Source organism: Kogia breviceps, chromosome 20, assembly GCF_026419965.1.
Source record: "Kogia breviceps isolate mKogBre1 chromosome 20, mKogBre1 haplotype 1, whole genome shotgun sequence".
NCBI lineage: Eukaryota > Metazoa > Chordata > Mammalia > Artiodactyla > Physeteridae > Kogia > Kogia breviceps.
Window position 1 is genome coordinate 28,355,001 of NC_081329.1, and position 26,340 is coordinate 28,381,340.

The 26,340-nt window shown below is 42.9% G+C and overlaps 1 protein-coding gene across 5 annotated transcripts in view; it reads left to right on the plus strand.

Moving 5' to 3' along the window:
• The first annotated feature begins 7,003 nt into the window (after positions 1-7,003).
• The window catches only part of IDO2 (indoleamine 2,3-dioxygenase 2), a 44,626-nt gene continuing 25,289 nt past the window's right edge, over positions 7,004-26,340 (plus strand). The window contains exons 1-3 of one of the 5 annotated variants that reach the window (XM_059049321.2): positions 7,004-7,111; positions 18,667-18,762; positions 26,142-26,261. In XM_059049321.2, coding sequence (XP_058905304.1) covers positions 7,013-7,111; positions 18,667-18,762; positions 26,142-26,261 — 315 coding nt within the window. In that variant the 5' untranslated portion in view covers positions 7,004-7,012. Of the gene's footprint in view, positions 7,112-18,666; positions 18,763-24,934; positions 25,040-25,572; positions 25,976-26,141; positions 26,262-26,340 lie in introns of those variants that run through there. The other 4 variants (XM_067022498.1, XM_067022495.1, XM_067022497.1 and 1 more) reach the window with 4 other exon arrangements.

The following is a 26,340-nucleotide window of genomic DNA, read 5'->3' on the forward strand; positions in this document are numbered from 1 at the left end:
TCAAAGCCTCATGGACCCCGGGAAGATCTCCAATGATCATGCCAGAACAACCACTTCCCACCCATATCTATTAGAGATCCCCTAGTTTAAACCATTACCCAAACCACCTGAAGGTAGGGAATTCTCTCTCAACTCTGTCCCCACAGATTTTTTATTCTCTTTTAGTACATGTTGCTTTTCTTTTATGTAGTGATCATGGCTGTGTGTGTGTGTTTGTGTGTGTGTGTGTCTTATTTCACTTGCTAATTTGTCAGTTCCCTGTAGAAAAGATCCATGGCTTTCTCATTTTTACATTACAGCACTTAGCAGTGTACTTAAAATATCATCATTAAGAGAAGAAATACATTTGACCCTTGAACAACTTGGGGGTTAGGGACACCAACCTTCCCCACAGTGAAAAATCCACATATAACTTTTGATCAAGCCTCCGTATATGTGGTTCCTCAGTATTTGAAATTCGCATCCTGGGATTCAACCCTAACCCTAACCCTAATCCTAACCCTAACTGTGGAACACTGTAGCACTGCAGTATTTAATATGGAAAAAAATCCACATGTAAGTGGACCCATGCTGTCCAAACCCATGTTGTTCAAGGATCATTTGTAGATGAATATTGTCTTGACTCAAGTATTGTTTCATTAACCGGGTTAGACCTAACCCTGTAAGCACCAGAATCTCTGCTCTAATGACTCATTTGTTCAATAACCATTTAATAAGCAAACCGAAGATGTGACCTCCTGAGCTAGATAGTAGAAAGATTAAGGGCACCAACCCTACTTCAAGGAGCTCACTAGTGGAGAAATGGACAAATGGATTGTTTCAACACAATGAAATAAGGGCTATACAAACATAAGCAGACAGTTTAGAAGTATAGAGTCCCCAACCCAGACTAGAGGACAGCAGAGGGGGTGGGGCTTTCCATGGACAAAACAGGGAAGGGGAGGGTACTGAAAAAAGTACGCGGTAAGAATAAATTTTCCTAGACGAGGCAATACATGAGATGAGTTTTAAGGGGTGATTAGTGTACAATATGCAAACCAAAGGCCAGAAAATTCCCAGAAGAGAAAGAAGGGTGTTCAAAGACTAGCAGCGTAACAAGGTCTATTGAGGAAGTACACACAGCTCAATTTGGCTGAAGCATTAAAGAATTAAAAGGGCCCTGCAATAAAGGAGTTTCAATTTATCCTGGAAACAGAGGAAATGTTTTTAAGCAGAGAAATGACTTTATCATTTTCGTATATTTGAGTCATATTTAAATGAAGCATTGCCCATTGTAAAGAAATACGCATTTAAATGACGTAGTATTTGGGGAAAAAAATAGTAGGGGTGGGATAAAATGGGGAGTGATTATGAAAGCAAGCGGATGAGTTTGGAGGCTGTAAAAGGAATCCAAGCCTACAACGATGGGAAAGTATCATGGGCTTAGATTTGAGGCAAAGAGATCAGTTAAGGATTGGAATATATACTCTTCCAGTAGTAAATGGGGAGCAATTGAAAAACAATGGCAGTGGCATTGGAGGTCATGGAAACATAAGAAATACCATGGAAGTAGGAGTGACGAGACTGGGGTTCTGTTGGACGTGATAAGGGATGACTTTTAGGTCTCTAACGATCAGCTACGTCAACAGAGTTACTAGGACCAGCCCATGCTGTCAGGTAGGGCCTTGCGTGCAGAAGGGCCCACACTCGGCTTCACACACTCTACTGTCACGTTTGCACAAGGGTCCTTACATTTTTATTCTTCTCTGAGCCCCACAAATTATACTGCCAGTTCTGAAAGATACCCTTCACCAAGACACGGCATCAATGGGGGAGAGGAGCTTGGTTCTTATTATCAGAGAATAAGTAAGAAGTAAGCCTTGGATTTGTTGCTTGGCAGTGGGCTCTCTGCTCAAGAGCTTGAACTAGTTGCTGGAGGTTTTGTAAGCATTTGCCCTGGTCTTAATGGAAGGTGTCTAGTCTATGACTCATGTGTTAAGGTATTTCTTATGGAGCCTCTACAGAGCAGTTGAGTAAGGATGTCTAGTAGACGGTAGGAGAGCCCCGACTACAAACAAAATGTTGGGAGTCCTTAGCCTAGAGATGATGGCTAAAGTCTTTGAACAGAGGCAATCACCCGGTGAGAGGGAAGTCAGTACCTGAACTAGGGAGGGCACCAATGGTAAACTGTAACCAGACCAACGAGAGAGAAAAACCAGAGAAGGGACGCCATGCCTCTAGTGGTTAAAAGTGATGACTGGGCTTACCTGGTGGCGCAGTGGTTGAGAGTCCGCCTGCCGATGCAGGGGACGCGGGTTCGTGCCCCGGTCCGGGAGGATCCCACGTGCCGCGGAGCGGCTGGGCCCGTGAGCCGTGGCCGCTGAGCCTGCGCGTCCGGAGCCTGTGCTCCGCAACGGGAGAGGCCACAGCAGTGAGAGGCCCGCGTACTGAAAAAAAAAAAAAAAAAAAAAAAAAGAAGGCCAGGGCTTCCCTGGTGGCGCAGTGGTTGAGAGTCCGCCTGGACTCGTGAGCCGTGGCCGCTGAGCCTGCGCGTCCGGAGCCTGCGCTCCGCAACAGGAGAGGCAGCGACAGTGAGAGGCCCGCGAACCACACACACAAAAAAAGTGATGACTTTCAAGTCAAATGGCTCCAGCCCTGACTGTACCACCTACGAAAAGTATGACCGGGCTTCCCTGGTGGCGCAGTGGTTGAGAGTCCGCCTGCCTATGCAGGGGACACGGGTTCGTGCCCCGCTCCGGGAAGATCCCACGTGCCGCGGAGCTGCTGGGCCCGTGAGCCACGGCCGCTGCGCCTGCGCGTCCGGAGCCTGTGCTGCGCAGCGGGAGAGGCCGCAACGGTGAGAGGCTCGCAAACCACACACACACACACACAAAGTATGACCTTGGACTCTTACTTAACTTTCCCAAGCTGCAGTTTCCTCAGTTGAATGATGGGCATAACAATAGCACCTAACTCACAGGGCTGCTGTGAACTTTAAGTAAGTTGCTCTTTGGAGGACTTGGCACAGAGGAAAAATATCAGTGAGTGGAAAGTATCAGTTTTATCTTATTAGTTTTAAGTATAGTCCAGCCAGAAGGAATACGTGTCATAGGAAAGGTCAAAAAGAGAAGAGAGTTTAAAAAAAAAAAGCAAAATGCCAGATGCTTGAACAATTAGAAAGGACTAGAAATTCCCATTGAATTTATGAACAAAGGTGTGATTAATGAGCTCTACCAGATTAACCTCAGTGTACCAGTGCTCTCTGGGCTGATTGCTTTTGACAATTCAGATTTGGGACTTGATCAATTTGAAACTAAAGCTAAGTATATCTGAAATCACACACAGAAAAATTTCCATTGTGAATGTTTTTCTTTCTTTTTTGAATATTTCTTGGTGCATTTCCAAAAGGCACTAATTCCCAGTTTAAGAGACAGGGAACCTCCGTTGTATACTGAAACTACAATAATTCATGGGAAAGCTGATTATAGAACCCAGGACTCTGAAATGACAAACCTTACTGTTAGGAGAGGAAGTTCTTGGGTACAATTATGTTTAACCAACTTCCTCTCGGTAAATAAGAAAGATGCCAAGCAAAGCTTCATGAGGCCACTGTGTTCCCTACTTCAGAATATGTCTCCGGGACTTAGGGCTACAATGGTGTAACAGAGAACAGCACGAACTTCTACCTGGCATCAAGACACCAAATCTAAAAATGAGATGCTGAAAGACATCATTCATTTAACCAACATTTACTGAACTTCAGACACTGAACTTGCTGATAAAGGAAAATACAAGGTTGCGTTAAATGTGGGTTCGTCAAGGAACTTACAATCCAATAGAAAAGATTAGAGGGGCTTCCCTGGTGGCGCAGTGGTTAAGAATCTGCCTGCCAGTGCAGGGGACATGGGTTTGAGCCCTGGTCCGGGAAGATCCCACATGCTGCAGAGCAACTGAGCCCGTGCACCACAACTACTGAGCCCGCATGCCACAACTACTGAAGCCTGTGGGCCTAGAGCCTGTGCTCCTCAACAAGAGAAGCCACCGCAATGAGAAGCCCGTGCACCACAACGAACAGCAGGCCCTGCTCGCTGCAACTAGAGAAAGCCGGCGCGCAGCAACAAAGACCCAGCGCAGTCAAAAATCAATCAATCAATTTATTTTCAAAAAAGGAAAGGTTAGATAAATACAATGTTTGAGTGTTAGTAACAGTCGACTAGGTAGAACTTGAAACACGATGTAAAACAGGTTCAGGGTGATAGAAGAATTTTGCACAGCTAGAGGGTATTTAGAGGTCAGGTGATGGATATCATTGAGTGTCAGGGCAAGGAAATTTGAACTTTATTTAATTTACAGGGAGGAGTTCTTAATGATTATGTGGCAGAATCTGAGATGTTCACTGACCCACAAGTTCCATGGACCTAGACGTTGGAAGTAAGGAAAGTCAAGGCTGAATATGCAGGCTTGGGTACCTGCGCATAGAATTGATGGTTAAGATCGGGTGGAAATACATAAGAATACTGAGGTGGGGAAATGGTTATAATAATGCTGCAAATATCTATATATTTAGGTCTGAAGTAGGGAAAGGAGTCAGCGACTGAAACAGAAAAGATATATTCAGAATGATAGGGAAAGATATCAGAAAAAATAAGACATTAAAAATGTATTTCCAGAATGAGGGGGAAAGCACATGAGAAAAATAGTATTTACTGTTACCCATTTGATAAGTGCTTTACTTAATGTTCCTCATCTATTCACTGGGATAAACATTACTATTTCCTATAGATGTGGAAACAGAAGCTTAGAATTTTAAGCCACTTGTTTCAAAAGCCACATAGCTAATAGGAGATGGAGTAGAAATTCACACGTGGGTAGGCCAAGCTGAGTGGGCTGAGTGGAAAGTTCTGGGCTGAGAAGTCCAAAATCTAGTCCAATTCTGATGGTCACACCCGGGGTGACATTTGGTAAGTCATTTGACTCCAATAAACCTCAGGTTTTTCATATTTTACTGAGAGCATTGAACTAGATCACTTATTCTGTCGTGGTCTTTTTGTTTTGGTATTTTGGTGCCAAACTCGTATAATGTTACAGTAAATTCTTAAGAGGGTGCATAGGGAATGGATGAAAATAACAGGACTAGCATAAACAAAAATAACCGTGCCTTCTTTTCACCTGAGATTGAAGGAAAATACAAGAAGATGATTCAACAGATTAAGCTTGACAAACTGCCTTTAGGAGGCATAAGAAACTAATCTTCAAAACTGGTTGGGTACTGGGCTAAGAGGAAGTGGATAATTGAGGATGGCTCTTAGGGTCTAATGAACCATAAATCAATTAGGCTACTTCTGACATACTACCTTCAAAGTTGAATGCTCCATGGGAACAGTTACAGGAGTTATCAGAGCACTTCCTGCTTTAGCTTTCATGCTTATCTTAGAGAAAGGGAGGGAGGAGAAGATATGTATAGACAAACCAGCTTCCAAATAAATTTGGTGACAATCTGACCACCTAAGTTCAGGGTCCAACTGGGCAAAAGGTAAGAGTCTTCGGAATTTTCACAGTGCAGATCTATGGCCTGGAACTTCTCAATGAGCTCCATACTGATGTGAATTCAAAACCATGATGGCGCCTTTGACAGACAGCCTGGCAGCCTGATGGAGTGAACGAAGGAATGGCTTGGAGATCAAGCTACCTCAGCTCTAGTACATAATTAGTGGAGTAACAGTGGGCCAGATTATTCACATGTGTGTGCCTCAGTTTACTAATCTGTACCTGGTTCATAGGTAAAGTCTCCCATCTTAGTGGTCGGTTCTCAAAAGATGTTTTACAAAAGTAGAAGGTTAAATCAAATGATCTGTTAGGCTTTTCTCAAAGTCATTAGTATCTGCTATACCTCATTTGTTAAACTTCACAAAAGTATATATTCTCCTTTAATGTCATGGAAGGTTTCAAAAACAATAATATTTCTGTGTGTGTGTGTGTGTGTGTGTGTGTGTGTGGTACGCGGGCCTCTCACTGTTGTGGCCTCTCCCGTTGCGGAGCACAGGCTCTGGACGCACAGGCTCAGCGGCCACGGCTCACGGGCCCAGCCGCTCCGCGGCACGTGGGATCCTCCCGGACCGGGGCACGAACCCGCGTCCCCCACATCGGCAGGCGGACTCTCAACCACTGCGCCACCAGGGAAGCCCCCCAAACAATAATATTTCTTAAGGTAAATCGAAGCAATAATAATCTTTACAACACACTGTTCAAATATGTGCAGAACACTTCTGAGGTTCTGATACGCCTTTAGAGTACTCATGCCCCGTCTACCCATGGCCAATCCACTGAAATATCTGAATGTAGCTAACTTCTAGTTTTAATAGTTTACACCTTTGAAAGAAAGACCCAGTTGTCAAAGTTCATCATGGACCGGGTTCCCATCAGGGTGTTTGGGATCATCCACAACCAAAACGCTTGTTCATTTCCCATTTTCTAAAATAGAACAGGGCTTCCCTGGTGGCGCAGTGGTTGAGAATCCGCCTGCCGATGCAGGGGACGCGGGTTCGTGCCCCGGTCCGGGAAGATCCCACGTGCCGCGGAGCAGCTGGGCCCGTGAGCCATGGCCGCTGAGCCGGCACGTCCGGAGCCTGTGCTCCGCAGCGGGAGAGGCCGCAACAGTGAGAGGCCCGCGTACCGCAAAAAAAAACAGCCATTAAAATAGAAGAGATTTGTCTCTGGGTTTGAAATCAATCTTCTTATATTCACATATATGAAAAGAAAGGAGTTCCCCACCCCCCCACCGCGAGGTGATTTTGTCTGCCTGTTTGTTTTAATCAGCCGTCTTTAATAATTTACTCAGCCTTATGTCAGAGAAAGTCTCTGGCAGTGTGGAATTCAACCGTAGAGCAAAGTTTGCCCCTGTTCCCAAGACAACTGTACAGCTGACTGCGAGGAAGAGATGCTGTTTTGAAGCTCCCTTACCCCGGGTCTTTGATGTATTTGGAGCAGTTGTCTCTTTAGCAGCAGCCTCTGCGCAGGTACTTCAAACAAAATTATGGAGCCTCAAAGTCAGAATTTGAAGACAACACCATCTTTGACTTTAGGAAGATTTCATATTTCTGAAGATTATGGCTTTCTTCTTCCAAATCCTCTGGTAAGGATAGGGTCTTAAAGCAGGTCAGTATAGGTTTTTTTGAGATGCTGACTTGGGCGTTTCTGTGTTTAATTGGCGTGGTCATTAAGAGAGATGCAATATAAATGCCAAGTCATTGATTTGGGACAGATAATACAAATAAGGCACAGTGTGATTACCAACAAAGGAGAAGTGACCGCTACAGGAGGGGATAGAGCAAATGGAATGTTTTAATGTCAGTTGTTGGTTTTTTTTAATGGATTGTCAATCATTCCAGCAAATTCATGAGCAGATGTGCAGTTATCAAAAAAAAAAAAAAAAAAAAAAAAAAAAAGGGCTTCCCTGGTGGCGCAGTGGTTGAGAATCCGCCTGCCGATGCAGGAGACACGGGTTCGTGCCCCGGTCCGGGAAGATCCCACATGCCGCGGAGCAACTGAGCCCGTGAGCCATGGCCGCTGAGCCTGCGCGTCCGGAGCCTGTGCTCCGCAACGGGAGAGGCCACAACAGTGAGAGGCCCGCATACCGCAAAAAAAAAAAAAAAAAAAAAAAAGAGAGAGAGAGAGAGAATTTAGATAAAGATCAATTATATGAGTAAATCAGTTTATCTTGACTTGCTAGTGGGAGAGAAAAGAGAACACAAGGGACCCTGGCTGTGTTCGAGGTTCATAGGAAGGATTAGATATTCACAAAAATTGCTGAGAAGAGGAAAGAACCTTCGAGGACAAACAGTAACTATTCTTTTTTTGAAAAAAAACGATTTATTTATTTATTTTTGGCTGAGTTGGGTCTTCGTTGCGGTGCACAGGCTTCTCATTGCGGTGTCTTCTCTTGTTGCAGAGCACGGGCTCTAGGTGCGTGGGCTTCAGTAACCGTGGCACACAGGCTCAGTAGTTGTGGTGCATACGCTTTGTTGCTCCATGGCATGTGGGATCTTCCCAGACCAGGGCTCGAACCCGTGTCCCCTGCATTGGCAGGAGGATTCTTAACCATTGAGCCGCCAGGGAAGCCCCAGTACCTATTTCTGAATTGTTCTTAAGGCTCAATCTGTAATGCAATTCCTTTTCAACTCTTTAATGGTCAGGTCTAAAATGTCAAAACCGCAAGAGTCCTTAGAAACCATAGCTGAAGGCCAGAAGTTCTTGCCCAAAGTTATATTACTGGAAAAAGCAGAAGTAGTACTCAGGACTCTTGACATCTTTTTTCTACTACATTCTAAATAAGGGCCAAGCCTACTCAGCTAAGAATCTAGGGATCCAAAGTTACAATCACTGCAATCATTTATTAGATCCAGTTTTTCCTTCTAGGGGTCTAATAGGGGGTTTAACTGTGATTAATGAATGATCTGGCATTTAATGAGCTTTTATGGAATACCTTCTTCTGAGTGTGAATAGAAGAATAAAAATAAAGATAGGATCTATTTGCTGATCCCCAAAGCCCTCCGTAGAGCTGTCTGTTGTGAGACCAAGTCACAGATCTGCAAGTAACTTGAACATTAAAAGTAATGACTCTAGGGTGTTATGCAGAGACGCGTGTGACCCAGAACACAGGACTGTGTTCTCTGACCGTGCCACTAGGGTGACCAAGAATGTTCATTTGCTACAGGCCAAAGGGGGTTCCGAGATGCAGGACTTTCCGTGGTAAACCAGGAAAGTCCTGGGCAAAACAGAATTATTTAGTCACCCTAAGTTTCACTTACTAACTCTTGTGACCTAGAATGAACCACCAGCATTGCCTGACCCTCAGTTTTCAGTTTTCACAAGTACTTGGAGAGATTTAGTGTCCCCCCCACCCTCCCCCGCCACTGGATTGCTATGGAATATGAAAGCTCTTCCATAAATCCAGTGGAAGGATAGAAGCCAGTTTGCACAACCCTCAGTCCAGTGCTTCTTCAAAATTCCATTCTGGGTGTATAACTTGATTCAGGAATATTTCCATCATCCCTAGTTCACAAGGAAGAGTCTGTCAACAGGCCAACACTCTCTTATTGGGGTTAAATATATACACTGAGCTGAGAAAAATAATATTAAAAGTATGTAAACATTGGGTAGGGTCACCCTGATTGTGTTCCTTTCTTTGCTGTTTCCTTTCTTATAAATAAGAAAACCAGACGGGAAACAAGAGCAACATCAAGTGTTTGTGACTTTCTGAGAAAACACAGGACTCTATCTGTCCTGTGGTTCGACTGATGGATACTCCTTAGAAGAAATTTCCATTGTGGAGCTCAGAATTTCCTCGCAAACTGGGTCTACTCTCAGTCATGTGTCAGAGTTCTAAAGAATGCAATTCTTTGTCTCAGTTTGAATTTTCTCTCACTTGTGGAAGAACTTTCAACATCTCCCTTTCTGGGAAGAGGTAAGGGAAGAGAGTTTACACCAGAATCTGCCTCATTTTACTCACCTGATCAGGAGAGAATCTATCACCCATCACCAGATAACAGTGGTGTCGCAATAGATCACAAATTGTGAAATATCAGCCGCTGACTTTGCTAAGGGCATGAGTAGGCTTTGTTTGCCTTTACGTAAGTGATGGGCTGGCTATTCCTTCATGTCAATGGGCCCAAACATACTCTTTCAGCAAGCTTGGTTGTTTACCATAAATACTTAAAGCATGTAAATGTAATCATGCACCACAGGTAGGAAATATTTTGATATATTTCAATGATTTCATGGATATTGGACCAATCTGTATGCTCTTTCTCATAGCATTTTTATGACTAAAACGAACAAATATGGGAAACAGTTCTGATTTTTAATAATAACAAAAAAGAAAAGAAAACACAGTCAAACTAATGAATAAGCAATCATTCTGGCTTTGGGGGAAGGGTCTGACTTGGTTTCAAATACTCCATCCCACTGTTTCTATAAACTCTCAAACATCTCCAGGGTCTAATGTTTCAGTGAGGAAAATGTATACCTTTCAGACCTATGTCCATAAGGAAGCCACAGAAATCCCTTGCCAGATGGTGTGTCTGTTGTGTACGTGTGTTTGGGTGGGTGCGTGGGTGAGGAGTAATTGTTCTTCGGACATAAAGAATGTGAGGAAATTTGCTTGGCAGGAAGGGAGGAACCAAGATAGTTTATAGCAGGAGATTAGATTGGAGTGAGACCAAGGGAACTCAAACGTTAGGCTCAGGAATTTGGATTTCCTGCGTCCGGTAAGCAGCAATGCCCTGGTGTGTGAATATATTCCTAGCAGAAGGTTAAGTGCGGGGTGGGTTCCAGCAATGGTTCCTGAACTGCATATCAAAATTAGGTGGGAAGCTTAAAAATTACTGATGCCAGAACCCCATCCAGGAGTTAATTCAGAACCTCTAGCCTAACTAGCTCGGTACTTGAAAACGACAGAACACGTAAAGGACAATGAAGATCCAGGTGAGGGATGAGAGGCTACACGTAGGAGGTTTGCTTGTGGAAAGAAAGGTGTCCTAACTATGAGAAACAGTGAGAAGAGCTTGGAAGCAGTTTAACTACAAAAACAAAGGAAAGGGAGAAACAAAACAAAAACAAATTGTAAAGGTGCCATGGAGCAGAAGAAAAAGAATCGGGATGCAGGGAACCTCGTTCTGTAGAGCGGCCAAGCAACGATTTAGGAAAAATAAAGTCATATATAATCTCCTGTAGTAATTCAAAGCACTTGAGAGAAGCAGTGGTTTTAATTCAGATTTTCAAAGTATTAGCAACATTTATTGACAGCATTCTCCTATATTTCATTAAGAATGGAGTTTTGGGGGCTTCCCTGGTGGCGCAGTGGTTGGGGGTCCGCCTGCCGATGCGGGAGACGCGGGTTCGTGCCCCGGTCCGGGAAGATCCCACGTGCCGCGGAGTGGCTGGGCCCGTGAGCCGTGGCCGCTGCGCCTGCGCGTCCGGAGCCTGTGCTCCGCAGCGGGAGATGCCACAACAGTGAGAGGCCCGCGTATCGCAAAAAAAAAAAAAAAAAAAGAATATGGTAACCTTCTTATAATATATAATCAGAGTAGTCATTATTATTTAATAGGTGCTCACTTTGTACTAGGCCTTGTGTTAACTGCACATTTCCCATTTGAGTCTCCCAGTAATCTTCACTATTCTCAAATGACTCATGTGATAATGAAGGAGTTCAGCCCTGTCTCCGAAAACTGTCGTTTAGCTGCCCACCTTTCTCTTTTCCACCCTAGTCCAATCCACCACTATTTCTCCCTGGACTATTGCCTTGTAACCCGTCTTCTTACTTCCCCTCTTGCCATAGCACAGTCTCTGCATGGCAGTCAAGAGTGACCCTTTAAAACAAAACTCAAACCACATCACTCCACTCTTTAGAACAAAATCCTATGTTTTACTGTAGCCTCCAAGGCCCTTCCATGCTGCTTACCCTTCTCTTCAAAGTCATCTAATATCTTTCTCCTCTTTGGTTTGCAGCAATGACACGCCAGCCTCTTTCCATTGAAATGTGTCTTTTATTTCACTTAAAACCCTCTCCTTCACATTCTACTCTGTCCCCTAGTTTACATCCTAATTTTTACGATCATAAAAGTTGTCACCCAACTTTCCTTTGTTGGCGTTTGCCTGCTTTAATTTCACTGAAACTTTCATTTTTTAAAATTTCTGTGTTATTTTCTGAACCGGAAGCTGGTTTCATTAACTTAATCAATGCTAATACAGTTTATTGTTTCTGTAAAATGCATTATTTTTTTAAAAAGTCTGTTCTTTTCTGGATTATAAATGTGTTGAGAAGAATTATCCCAAATAGAGCAAAAGGAGGACTGAGTTTTATTTAGTACCATCCGGAGCCCTGTCTAACTAAACAGTCTCACCTTAGGATTACTTAATTACCTAAGGGATGCTCCTTTTTTGACATGCTGCTTATTACTGATTAGGAGCGAATCTCTGAAGCTGCATATTAACTTGCAGATTTTTGTTCAAAAGAGCTGCCAGTGATTTCTGTTGAGTAGAAAATAAAACCCTAAAGCTTGTGATTGTTCTGCCATATAGGATATTAACTAATTACTAGGTCTTTACCTTAGCAATGTAATTTAGCATTCTTTTTTCAAAACGCTAAACACTTCAGTTTATCAAGTGCTTTTGAACCATCTGGACCATCCTGCTGAGTTCCTCGTTAATAAACCAAATATATTTTGGACACACATTCCATATTTGCACGAGTCATTTTTTTTTACCTTTTTGAAAATTGTACTTTGACAGATATAAAAGTGCAGAAAAAGAATAACATAAAATCAGAAACTGAAAAAATGGAAAAGATGGCCATGGATTTTATTATTTGTGTCCATCCCACTTCTGGGTCTTCTGATTATTGGAATGAGGGGAAGAAAAACATGTAAAGTTTCTTTCCATTTCTTGTCCCCTTGTACTAACCATCTCCTCCGTCCATTCTCCATGTGTTTACTCTCAGGAGGTACTGGAAAGTACACTGAACTCTGAGTCAGAAGAGGTTTGACCTGACCACCCACCAGATGTGTAAACTTGGGAAAGTTACAAAACTTCTCTGGCTTGAACTTCCTCTATTTTGAAACGGAAATAATGAGATAATCTATCTTAACTCACAACACAAGCGTAGATAGATGAAAGATATAAGCACCAACAATTAAACTCGAAATTCTCTAAAAGAAACAGTATCGGGATGGGAAGAACTTTCTAAGCATAATCGAAAACCCAATGGCATAAATGAAAATGTTGGTTCATTTGACTACCCTGGTATGAACAGCATTTCACACCCGCACACAAAACGCAGTGACCAAAGCATGACAAGATATTCAAACTCATTATTAATCACAGAAATGTAAATTTAAATAATAAAATGATAGCATACAAAATTCCTGGAAAACCACATAAACCTCCAAGGGTCATCATTGCTAGATGAGAGGATGAGAATAAGAATAATTTTACTTTCCACTTTATAAATTTTGTGCTTTTTGACTGTCTTGCCAAAAACATTGATTACATTATTTTAATCATTTCTGAGAAAGGTATATTTTGGGATGGTTATTTTGTTGTTATTACATATTGAAATAATTATAGAATTTTAGTGCAGACAATACATATTATATCTTTACAAATAACAAAAATGTTTGGCGATGCTCTGTTGTTGAATCATAAATAAACTGGCACTCCCATTATATATTACATACTATAAATGGGATTATAAATTTGGGTAACTTTTCTGTAAGAAAACCAAGAAGCAGCTCTTAACCTTTCCGTGTGCAAAATCTTTAATCCAGTAAATCCACATTTATCAATTTGTCCTAATAATGAGAAAACATCTAAAAACACATGTATAAGGATGCCTCTTTCAAACTTGTTAATGATAGTGAAATATTGTAAGCAATTACCACAATATTCATTAGTAGAATATTGAAATTGTATATAGGTTTTGAAATAGATGTGATAGATAAGTATTAACTAATACCAAAAGGGGTGCTATTTAGTGAAAAACTCATCAGCTGATCCTGTCCCCCCATACTGTAACTTAAAACAAAATCTGGCAATCAAAAAGTAAGTAACATAATTCAACATTTTATTCAATCTCTAGAGGAAAATCCCATTGGAAGGGTGAGTACATTTTATTTTTTAACATCTTTACTGGAGTATAATTGCTTTACAATGGTGTGTTAGTTTCTGCTGCATAACAAAGTGAATCAGCTATACATATACATATATCCCCATATCCCCTCCCTCTTGCGTCTCCCTCCCACCCTCCCTATCCCATCCCTCTAGGTGGTCACAGAGCACTGAGCTGATCTCCCTTTGCTATACAGCTGCTTCCCACTAGCTATCTGTTTTACATTTGGTAGTGTATATATGTCCATGCCACTCTCTCACTTTGTTCCAGCTTACCCTTCCCCCTCCCCGTGTCCTCAAGTCCATTCTCTACGTCTACGTCTTTATTCTTGTCCTGCCCCTAGGTTCATCAGAACCATTTTTTTTTTTAGATTCCATATATGTGTGTTAGCATATGGTATTTGTTTTTCTCTTTCTGACTTACTTCACTCTGTAGGACAGACTCTAGGTCCATCCACCTCACTACAAATAACTCAATTTTGTTTCTTTTTATGGCTGCGTAATAGTCCATTGTGTATATGTGCCACATCTTCTTTATCCATTCATCTGTCGATGGACACTTAGGGTGAATACATTTTTAATGGATTATGAACTAGCTTTAAAATTCTTTCTCCCTTTCCTTCAAGGTCCCCACATCTGTGGTTTTCAAACTTTGGGGTTCATTAGCTCCACCTACAGGGCTTGCTAAAGCACAGGCAGCTGGTTTCAGGTTTAGTAGGTCTGGGGTAGAGCCCGAGAATTTGCATGTCTAAGAAGTTTCCACATCATGCTGATGCTGCTGGATGGGAACCACACTCGGAGAACCCAGAGGTTCTCACAGCTCATGGTTTTCTTACATTTGTGGGGTGATACCAGAGTCCAAAGACTAGAACTGTTTAAAGAAGAGAGAGGATGAAGAGAAGGAAAGAAAAGAAGCCTCTAGGAATCTAAGGAGAAAGAAAAAGAGATATTCAAGAATAGAGTGCTGCTTAGATTGAGACAAAATGTAGTATTTAAGGATGCCCATGCAAGCCAGGAAGCAGAAATCCAGGATGCTTTAATTTTTTTTTTTTGGCTGTTCATCATGGCTTGCAGGATCGTAGTTCCCCAAACAGGGATGGAACCTGGACCACCGCAGTGGAAGTGCCAAGTCCTAAGCACTAGATTGCCAGGGAATCCCCCAGGATGCTCTAATTTAACTCTCAGAATATGAACCCCTCTCTAGGCATCAAAGAAGGAAGGACGGATTTACTTACAGCTTTTCTTCAAACCAACTTTAAAAGGGGTTCTGAATACTATGAGTCTGCTTCTGTGATTTTCTTTTATAAATATTATATTCCTTTGTCTCTGTAGCTGCATTCGGTTTTTGTTCATAAAACACAGGCATCATATAGATGAGAAGAAAAACAAGTTGCCAGTTCAGAGTCAGTTTACCATTAATCTCTCTGCCTTTATGTGTGCGAGCATTCTCAGCTGGACCACTGCTCTGTACATACCCAAACGTGGGTCACTTAGCAGCTTTCTTCAATTCTGCACTACGGCTGAGCACTGCTAGGGAAAATGATACCATTCTGCTTATAAATGTTCTCTCTGGGAGAAGAGTAAGGGAGCAGAGTGGACTCTGCCTCTCAGAAGCTGAGGTAATGGATGAGGAATGCATGAGGAGAAAAGGGTGTGATTTCCTGTTTGTGAATATCTGTATTGTTGGGGCCCAGGGCAAGTCACCCATGAATATGCCTCAATGCATATTGATTATTTGGGGTGAAAGTTACTTAAGAAACAGTCAATTTAAGAGGAAATCTGACCCTCTTCTCTGTCTCCCTAAAAGCAGGAAATGAATCTCTCCTATGAAAGGTACCCTCCCCGCATCTGGAGATAGGACACCCTTACCACCAGAGGTAGGGAATTCAAGCCGAGAAGCCTGAATAAATAAAACCCTGTTACTTCTTTAACTGACGACCCCAAGACCAAACTCTGTTTAGATAAGCACCTGAAGCCTAAGTTTCTTTGTCTTGTCCATTCCTCACAGATTTATTGTCTCTTTGTCTACAAAGTATAAAAAGCCTGCTTTGGCCGCTTCTTAGGTCCCATTTGCATGAGACCTCTGTACACACAAACTAAAATTTCTTTCTTTTTCTCCTGTTAATCTGTTTTGTGTCAATTTTATTGACTCTGGACACAAGAACTCAAGAGGAGTAGAGGGTAAAATCTCCCCCTCCTGCACAACATCTATATTAAAAATGTTAAATTATGATGTTTGGTGTAATTTGATTTGTTGGGAAAGCTAGTGAAGGGTGTCCAATTTGTCCTAAATTGATTCAGGGGCAAAGATAGGAAGCAGAGGATTAAATAAAGTCTATAATTTTCAAAGATTGTGCATTGGATGTTAGATTCACCCAGTTTTATTTTAGAGTCTGAGAGACAGAGGATCTCCAACAAGTGACTTATTGGTAACTTACAGATCTACAGCACTCCACACTTAGAGTTTTCAAACTTCCCTGGGTTTTAAAAGTCATTATAATGCATTATAATATACATATTATATATTGCAATATATTAATTTATTTGCATTTTTATGTTTAATTTCCTCTTCCCTTCCCTCCGATAATTAATTTAACACCCACCCCTCTCCCCAAGTCATATAACCGGAATCTTCACCATTTGCTGAGAAATTGAGTCCATAAGAAATGAATCCCTCAAACTCCAGACTTTCTCCTTCCAGCTCTTCGCAGCCAGGTGCTCCATTTGGGCTCTTCCTCTCCTCCTCCTCCTCCTCACGACCCTTTACTTCTAATTAGTCCCTTTCTCCTTCCTCTTCAATCTCCGCCTCTTACACTAGCAGGCTGTAAACCCCTCAAGTTTCCCCTTCGAAAGTGGGAACAGCTCTCAAACACAAACTGTCCCCTTGTTACAGCTTATGGCTCTCCCAAAAAAAGTAATTCACATTTTCAATCTCTGTTTTCTTCCCTCCTCAGCACACTAAAATTTGAACCCCGTTTCCGTGACCCTGACCTGAATTTCTATGCCATATACGTGGAAAGACTGGTGTATATATTGATATATTAGTGACCATTTAGTTTTGTCTTCCAAAGGGGTAACCTTACTTAAATGATGCATTTGGCCATCTGATGAATCCCTACTTCTGAGAAATCCTCTAATGTCTTGACTTCTATAGGGTGATTCTCTTCTGGCTCATTTAGCCTCTGTAGTTGTCTTTTTGTGCTGGATTCAGTTCCTCTGCCTGCCTTGTAAGTATCTCCACAGTGCGCTGATTCTAAGCCTTCTCCTTTCACTTGGCAACTTCTCCCAAACGGTCTTATACCCACTTGTGGTTTTTACCACAATGTGGAATTTGCACTACTGTGATGCCTCCCGATTGTATATTTCTTTTTTTTTTTTTTTTTTTTTTTGCTGTATGTGGGCCTCTCACCGTTGTGGCCTCTCCCGTTGCGGAGCACAGGCTCCGGACGCGCAGGCCCAGCGGCCATGGCTCACGGGCTTAGTTGCTCTGCGGCATGTGGGATCTTCCCGGACCAGGGCTCGAACCCGTGTCTCCTGCATCGGCAGGCGGATTCTCAACCACTGTGCCACCAGGGAAGCCCCCGATTGTATATTTCTAATATTAATTCTCTCCTGAGCTTCCAGTTGTATATCCAACTGCCCAGTATATAGCCATATCTTGACATTCCACAGATATTTTTAGGTTGGACATATCTAAAAACAAATTCACTATTGTATGTCCTCCTCTCTTTGACTTCCACCTGCATTGCTGTTTCAATTTGTCTTCTCAACAATTCATTCAGTCATCTGATTCGGAAACATGGAAATCATCCTCGCCGCCTCTCCTTCTTAACCCAGAGACAAAACATTTCAGTCTTGCAGACTGTACTCTGTAAAAGGAGGCCCAGACCCTGGGGACAGGTCACGAGTTGGCAAACTTTTCCTGTAAAGGGTCAAACAGTAAATATTTTAAGCTTTGCAGGCCATATGGTCTCTGCTGCCACTTTGCAACGCTGCCATTGTAAAGTGACAGCCACTGTAGACAATGTGGAAACAAATGAACTTGGCTGTGTCCTAATAAAAGCTTATTTACAACAATGAGTGTAGCTTGCTGCAGTTTGCCATTTCTTGGGATAGAGTCAGAGTTGCTGAAGTCCAACCCGTGTTCTTCTTGGCTAAACCGACGACCCACAGTGGGCAAATAAACTGTGCTATTGGGCTAAGGATCACCTTGCCTTTAGCCCCATCCCTGCCCCTAAATTTAATTATTTCAATTTTATTTTCCAAATATTTTTGAATACATACCTTCTCCTTTCCAAATTCACCGCCATTGCCTGAGCTTAATTTTCAGACAATATTTCAAAGGCTTCCTAATCTGACTTTATATCTTAACATCCCAAAGCAAAGTTATCTTCCTAAAATTCAGATTGAATCATGTCACCAACATACATAAAAATAAAATTCTTATGTAGTCAATAAGAAGCATATTTGATCTGATTTTCTGGTCAAATCTTCCATCATCCTGTCTCTTGAACTTTATATTCTAGTGACACTGAATCGTCTGTCATCCCAAGAAGCACAGTTATCTCTATCTCTCCACTATCTCCTCTGTTTCACTGCCTTCCCATCTTAAAAGTTCCAACTAGAAAAGTCACTTGCGGACCCTACTACTGGCCCCAACTATCATATTTCTATGAACATTTAATTCCCTAGCACAGTTGACGGAATTAACCACTTCCTCTTCAGCTGGTTGCTAAGCTTACACATATCCTTAATTGAACATATTACACTGCATTGGGTATGTCTGATTACATTTTATTTACCCCTTACTAGACCGTAAGCTCCCTCACCACAAGGACTGTATTTTAGTGACCTGTGCATCTGCAGTGCCTAGCATAGGGTACAGCAGATGGTGAATTCTCAATATTTGTTGAGTGGAATCGACCTGAATTCTGCCTTAAGACTGAAATCTGAAAACAGCTACCACACGAAGCTACTTCCCAGAGAGGTCTAAAATACTGAGACATTTTTATTTTTTGAATGCAGAAAGAACTCCCTGATCACTATAGACCTTGGATGGAAATCGCCAACCGACTTCCTCACTTGATTGAAAGTCACCAGCTTCGAGCTCAAGTGAACGAGGTGAAAAGTTTTGTATTCTTCTCCTTAACCCCTTCTCACTACCCTATTTTCATCCTCACACCATTTTCCTTTCTCAGCATTGTGGAAGTGGGCCAGCTGACCGATCACTGCTGTTGAGTTTATCCACAAAACTAAAACGATCTCACCCTTCATGACGCGTAGAATGACACTTGCTTCTGGTATGGCAAGTGTGTTTCCCTAAAATTTCCAGAGCCTGCACAGAACAGTCCCTGGAACAAACTGAGCACTCAACAAGCATGTGTTTAAAAAAGGAAGCCAGTCTGGTTGAGAAGTGTCAGGAAACCAAAGAGTAAGACCTAGCTGGGGAAGGACAAGTGTGAAAATGCTCAGTGCCCATTACGCCAAGCCACATGGTCAGGGCTCCCCCCCCGGTGAGCGAAGCCACATTGACTCCCTGTCAGCGTTTTACAGAATAGTTGAGTCAAGAGACTTTCCCAGTTATAAAGTCAGGGCGGGCAGATTCTTCAGAAATCATTGCTAAGTCTGCAAATGCCACGTATGAGACAAGATGAGCAATGTTTCCCCCAAATATGTAAGGACTGGTGAAACTCCTTGATCCTGGGAGAACTGACATGACCCCACAGGAATAAGAAGAAGGTGTTATCGGAAGAACATAGATTTGACTCGGGAAGACCTGAGCTGGACTCTTGGTTTTATCACTTAGTCGCTATAAACTTTGACCTAATGAGTTACTTATTCTGTTTCCATATTTATAACATGGGAGAGATTCGGGGCCCCTAGAATTGTTGTGAAAACTAAATGACTCTTGCAATAGTGCTTTTGTATTTCCTGCCACACAACAGTGTTCGATACATATATTTACACTTCCCCCTCGTCTCTTCTCCATCTGTTTTCATCTCACCAACTGGCGCGCCATGTGACTTTAGACATGTAAGAGGTTTTCCCCTCCAAAATTCTCCTTCACTGACTTATGCATATTTCACGTCTATAATTACGAACTCTTTTAAAAATACTTATGGAATGCCTGCTAAGTGCCAGCACAAGGTTTAAAACCCTGTAAGAGATGTAAGACACTGTCTTCAGTGTCTATGAAGATGGGAAACTAAGCCTAAGAGTTTATTTTCCTGCTGCCTAAAGTCTCATTAATATGATCAAAGAAATACAAAAAGAAGAAAAAAGGAGATATCTGAGTGAGGGAAAACAAGAGAAATGATGGAATAAAACCCTTAAGGACTTTTGTACCATATTAATCAAATTATAGCAGATTCAGAAATGAGTCTATTGTACCCATGCCAAGCATTCGACCAAAGCAGAAAGAAGACCCCCGAGGCTTTCTCTCCCATCTCAGAGTAAGAGGGCACAGAGGCAAGGGGCAGGTTGCAGGAAGGTAGATTCAAGTTCAATATGTGAACTTCACAGTCCTCTGTACAAGGCTTTCCTCGGGCTTTATGTAATTCAACCTCCATAAAGGAAGTGAAGAACTTGTTGAATTGGTGCTTCTCATTTGTTAAGTGTCAGTGAGGAAAGGCCAGGAGTGTCCAGCTAATTTCTGGTTACTGCAAACCTGGGCATGGGGGATACAGCTCAGTGCAGCAGTGGAATTAATCCCCCTGATACTTCTCCTGTGTTGAATAATTTCTCTCCAGAAATTGTGTCTTGGAACCTGTGAAGATGACCTCGTTTGGAAATAGGGTCTCTACAGATGTCATCAAGTTAAATAAGGTCATGTGTGTTGTATTAGGGTGCACTCTAAATTCGCTAGGACTGGCATGCTTAGAGCAAGAAGGGAATTTGGACACAGAGACACAGTTTAGCACATCATGTGAAGATAAAGGCAGAGACTGCAGTGATGCAGCTACAGTCCCTTAAAGTATCCTAAGAGCTTCTGGCAACCACCTGAAACTTGGACTGAAACAGGGAACAGATTCTCCCCCGAGAGCTTCCAGAAGGAACAAACCTCACAAACACATTAGTTTCAGACTCTCATCTCCCAGAATTGTGAGAGCATAAATTTCTGTTGTGTTCCTTCTTTGGGGCAGCCCTAGGAAACTAATATAACATCCGTGGCCAGTCCCTATGCTTCTAATTAGTTCTAAAACACCTAACTGGATAAAACTACTCTTTAGACTTCACCACCACAGATGGAGACTGAATCAATTGGAAAACCGTCATGAGAAGCAAATGCTATGGCTTCCAGGACCACACATAGAGCTACAGACTTAAGACACTTGTCCTTTTGAGGCACAGACAAGACAGAAAGTGAATTTACACCTCTAATCTCACAGTACCTCCAGGCTTAACCACCTTACTCTTAGAAAGCCCCCAAGGCCCCTATCCGTACGTTGGTAAAAAACAAAACAAGACAGACAAAAACTTGTTAACTGGCTTAGACTCAACAATCTTCTTCCAGGAAGGGTCCGCCTTCTCCAGCCCTCTGGGACAAAACACAACAGACAGCTGATGGACTCACAGGAAGCTCACAAGAGGAAGCTCAGGAGTATTCTGGAAACATGATAAGCGAAGTTCTATTAGTTACTAATTCTGATGACCCTGGCCTCCATTCCTGAACACGAATGGATAACCTCAAATGACCAAACGATATGAAGAGAATAAGCGAGTCAAGAAGGACGAGGGCGAGACGGGACATTTGGTCTCCGACAGAAGCCGAAAGATGAGATCAATGCTTTTAAAATTTGAATTAGGGCTTCCCTGGTGGCGCAGTGGTTGAGAGTCCGCCTGCCGATGCGGGGGACGCGGGTTCGTGCCCCGGTCCGGGAGGATCCCACGTGCCGCGGAGCGGCTGGGCCCGTGAGCCGTGGCCGCTGAGCCTGCGCGTCCGGAGCCTGTGCTCCGCAATGGGAGAGGCCACAGCAGTGAGAGGCCCACATACTGCTAAAAAAAAAAAAAAAATTAATGTCTTCAGTATATGTACTTCATAAAAATAAATAAAGTTGCTCTGTAAAAGGAACTATTGGAAAGCAAAGAAATAAACAAAAAGCTCAATATCAACCCGAATAAATGAGGGAAACATTGATTATAGAAAAATAATGGTGATTTCGGGACTTCCTTGAAACGGTTTTATAAAGCAGAAAGCAAAAATTAAATGCCAGCATCAGAAAAACAAAAGTATATGAAAAAGAGAAATGGATGATCTCAATTCCACAAAATAGAAGTCCCACAAGTAGACTAGTGTGCGTGAAGAAAAAGCCAAGCTTTAAACACATAAAGACAAAATGTTTCAGATCTTATGAAAGACTGGAGTATTTCTATCAGAAAGACAGTGGGGGCGGGGGACCACCCATAGATATCCTGGTGAAACTTCAGAGTTTCTAGAATAAGAGGAAAGTTTTGCAAGTCTTAATCAGGAAGGAAGCAAAATGAAACTAGGTGACTTACAGAGAAGCATAGGACTATGTATCTATGTTAATAAGTACAAAAGGCAATTTAAAACCTATTTGAACAGCTAACGTTTTTTTAAAACTCTGGCAACATCAAACACTGGTGAGGCTATATACCAAAAGAGACTCTACCTCACTTTGCTGATGGGAATGCAAAATAGTCTGGCAGAATCTTTTTTTTTTTTTTTTTTTTTTTGCGGTACGCGGGCCTCTCACTGTTGTGGCCTCTCCCGTTGCGGAGCACAGGCTCCGGACGCGCAGGCGCAGCGGCCACGGCTCACGGGCCCAGCCGCTCCGCGGCACGTGGGATCTTCCCGGACCGGGGCACGAACCCGCGTCCCCTGCATCGGCAGGCGGACTCTCAACCACTGCGCCACCAGGGAAGCCCCGTGGCAGAATCTTTTAAAGGCAAACATCGACTTACCATATCACCCAGCAATCACATTCCTAAGTATTTACCCACATAAACTGAAAATTGATGTTCTTGGAAAAGCTTGTGCGTAAATGATCCCATGAAGCGGAAACCACCGAGATGTCCCTCAACAGGGGAATGGCTGAACTGAGTACAACGGCCGGAATGTTCGCGTGGCCCCCAAATGCAGATGTTCAAATCCTAATCCCCAACATGCTGTTGTTAGGAGTGGGGCCTTTGGAAGGTGTATTAGTCAGGGTTCCCAAGAAAGCGAACCAATGGGAGATACAGAGATATATAGGACGAGTTTCATTAGGAGCGATCGACCCACGTGATTATGATTATGGAGTCTGAGACGTCCCACAATCTTCCTTCTACCTGCAAGTTGGGGGCCCAGGAAAGCCAAGAACCAGAGGAGCCAGTGGTGCAATTGTCAGTCCGAGTCTGAAGGTCCAAGGACTAGGAGTGTTAATGTTGGGGGCAGATGGCTGTCCCAGCCCAACCAGAGAGCAAATTCACCCTTTTTCCACTTTTTTGTTCTATTCAGGCCCTAAACGGGGTGGATGATGCCACCCGAATTGGTGAGGGTGATGTGCCTTACTCAGTCTCCCAACCTCTTCCTGAGTCTCTTCTGGAAACGTCCGCAAAGACACACCCCAAAATAATGTATCTGGGCATCTCTTAGCCCAGTCAGGTTGACACATCAAATTGACCAACACTGAAGGTAATTGGGTCGTGAAAGTAGAATGGGATATTCAGAAATGGGATGAATACCCTTATAAAAGTGACCCCAGGGCTCTCTGGCCCTCTTTTGCTGTCACGTGAGGAGGAAGCAAGAAGACAGCAGAATGGTTCTCACCAGAACCCAAACATGTTGGCACCCTGATCTTGCCCTTTCAGCTTCCAAAACTGTTAAGGATCAAATTGCCGTTGTTTATAAGCCATCTAGTCTATGGTACTTTGTTACAGCAGTCTGAAGGAAGACTCCTGTATTCATACACTGGAACGCTATACAGTGACAAAAATGAAAAAGCTATTGATTCATTCAACCACATGCATGAACCTTAAATACATTTTGCTAAATGAAACATGTCAGAACCAAAAGGCTACATATTGTATGATTCCATTCATGTGACATATATATATATAGTTGGCCAAAAAGTTCGTTCGGTTAGTGAATATGTTGTTCAATAATGTTCTTCGTAAAAATGAAAAATGTCTTTTATTTGTACTTAAAACCAAACGAACTTTTTGGCCAACCCAATGTTAGGATGAATAAATAAGTAAATGAATGGTGGATAATATTTCACCATCAGAGATGAAAGTTATAAATTTGCAAGGGGGGAAAGATAAGATCAACGCCAGATTCGAGTTGGAGACATCTGACATGTTTAGCATTTTAACGTCATATCTACATGTGATGCTAAAACGTCTCTCTCTCTCTCTCTCTCTCTATATATATATATATATACACATATATACATATATATGTATATATATACATATATACATACATATATATGTATATATACATATATACATATACATATATACACATATATATGTATATATACATATATATGTATATATGTATATATATGTATGTATATATACATATATATGTATATATATGTATATATGTATATATATACATATATACATATACATATATATATATACACACACACACATTTTGTGGATATATTGATGGATAAACAAACATTATATGTGTGTGTACATAATATGTGTACACACACATACAGAACACACACACACATTTCCTCGCTTTGTCCACTGAGAGGATCTAGAAACAGTGGCATTCCAGCAGCAAAGAGCAAACCCAGTGTCCATGTATTGGAACTCTTTGCCAATAAATGGAACTGGGGCTTCTCAGAGAGAGAGCTGATTATAAATCCGGAGCAGGGAAAACTAGAAGGTGACCCCAGAACATCCTGGGACCTTATTCCTTTACCTTGAGGCTGCACTGTAGGTAGCCAGCAGTCACTCATGACTACTGAGCACTTGAAATGGGGCCAGGACAAACTGGCATGTAAGACACTCACTGGATTTTGAAGACTTACTATAAAAAGAGTGTAAAAATCTCGATATTTTTAATACTGATAATGTGTAAACATTTTGCATACATTGACTTAGATAAAATGTTATTAAAACTAATTCCACCTGGGGCTTTTTTGGTTTTTGTTTTCTGCTATTTTTAAAATGTGGCTGATAGAAAATGTAAAATTACACGTATGGCGCTCATATTTCTTTCGGGCAGTGCTGACCTCAGAGGGCAGGGCTGTGGTCAGCAGAACTGAACTAGCACCCTGGCTCAGTCCCTCCTGGCTCTGCGGCTCTGGGCAAATATCGTACCCTCTCTGACCCTCAGTTTTGGCCTGTGGGTTGGGGGGAAGATGGAGTACCAACCTGCTTGGGTCGCTTTTCGCACCATGCCTTGGACACTTTAGTAATCGCCTTAGAATAAGTATTGAAGAAATAACTGAATACCTTATAACTGTGGTCGTAATGATCAGGCTAGTTCCTGCAGAGAACTTTCGCGATTCTATCTCAGAGCCAATTTTAAGGGTGAAGTAAACAGTCAGGCACAGCGAGGACAGACCCAGAAAGGTTGTCCCCTAGGGGCCGGCGGAGGAAGGAGTCCCTTCGGGGAGGCTGCAGCTCTGGCTGGCTGGCTGCCTGCCGGGCGCTGGGCGTGGGGAACCGCGGTCCCAGCCCACTTGTCACTCGTCGTTTAAGAGCCCGGAGCTTAAAGAGATACACACATCCACCGCCGCCCCTTCTGGCGCTTCGGACCCTGGAGAGGGGCACCTGGGAAGAACTAGATCAGACTACGTCTAGAGCTGGGGAAGGGATAGGGGACGGAGGAAAGCCGAGGGGGAGGTACAGGGAAGCTGGAGCTCAGAGGCTGTTGACGTCACCCGAGACAGGCGGGGTTGGCCGGGGCAAAACTGAGAAACTGGTAATATTTGCTTAGGCAGGGCTGTCAGTAATAATTAACGTGTGTACAGGGTGTAGCTTTCAAGGACATCACCTCTACACCTCTCTGTGGCGCATCTTGACAGGGAGGGAGCGGGCGCGGAGAGGTCACAGGGTCACGGGGAGTGTTCGGGCAAGAACTGAACGACCTCTCGTTCCAGCTCAGCGCCCTCCCGTTTGATCAGATTCCTGACTCCACCGGCCTCCGTGTACTAAACAGAGGCAGTATCGCCCACAATTAGGGTTAAATGGTCCCCGTTATGCAGAGGTGCTTTGATAAGGCAGGATTGTAAAAGTTGCCCCGGGAGACTCCCGTTTAACAAAGGATGTCAGTCTTGGGACTGAGTTATTCCAGAACACTCTACCCAAGCTGTCAGTGATGGTGGCCAGTGTCGAGCACCACCATGGAGACGGTTTGGTGTAGGTACTTCGTGAACAATATCATCTGGGATACCTCCTCTACCTCAGATCAGGGCAGAAAGGGGGGGGGTGTGGATCCCCGTCACTGAAATATAACCCCTTCAAGCCACAGAACCCCTACACCCTTCACACCCCTGCAGCTGGTAATCTCTGGAAATTCTCTTGAACAGATGCCACTCTTGAACTGTCAGTTCCTCACGGGTTACCGGGAACAGCGGCTGGCACACCTGGTCCTAACCTTTATTACCATGGGATACGTCTGGCAGGATGGAGAGGCCCAGCCCAAACAGGTAGGGACAAAGGGACACCTGTCCTGTCATCTGGCAGATCTGCTGCACCTGGAGCACGCTCTCTACACTGTTTGCCTGG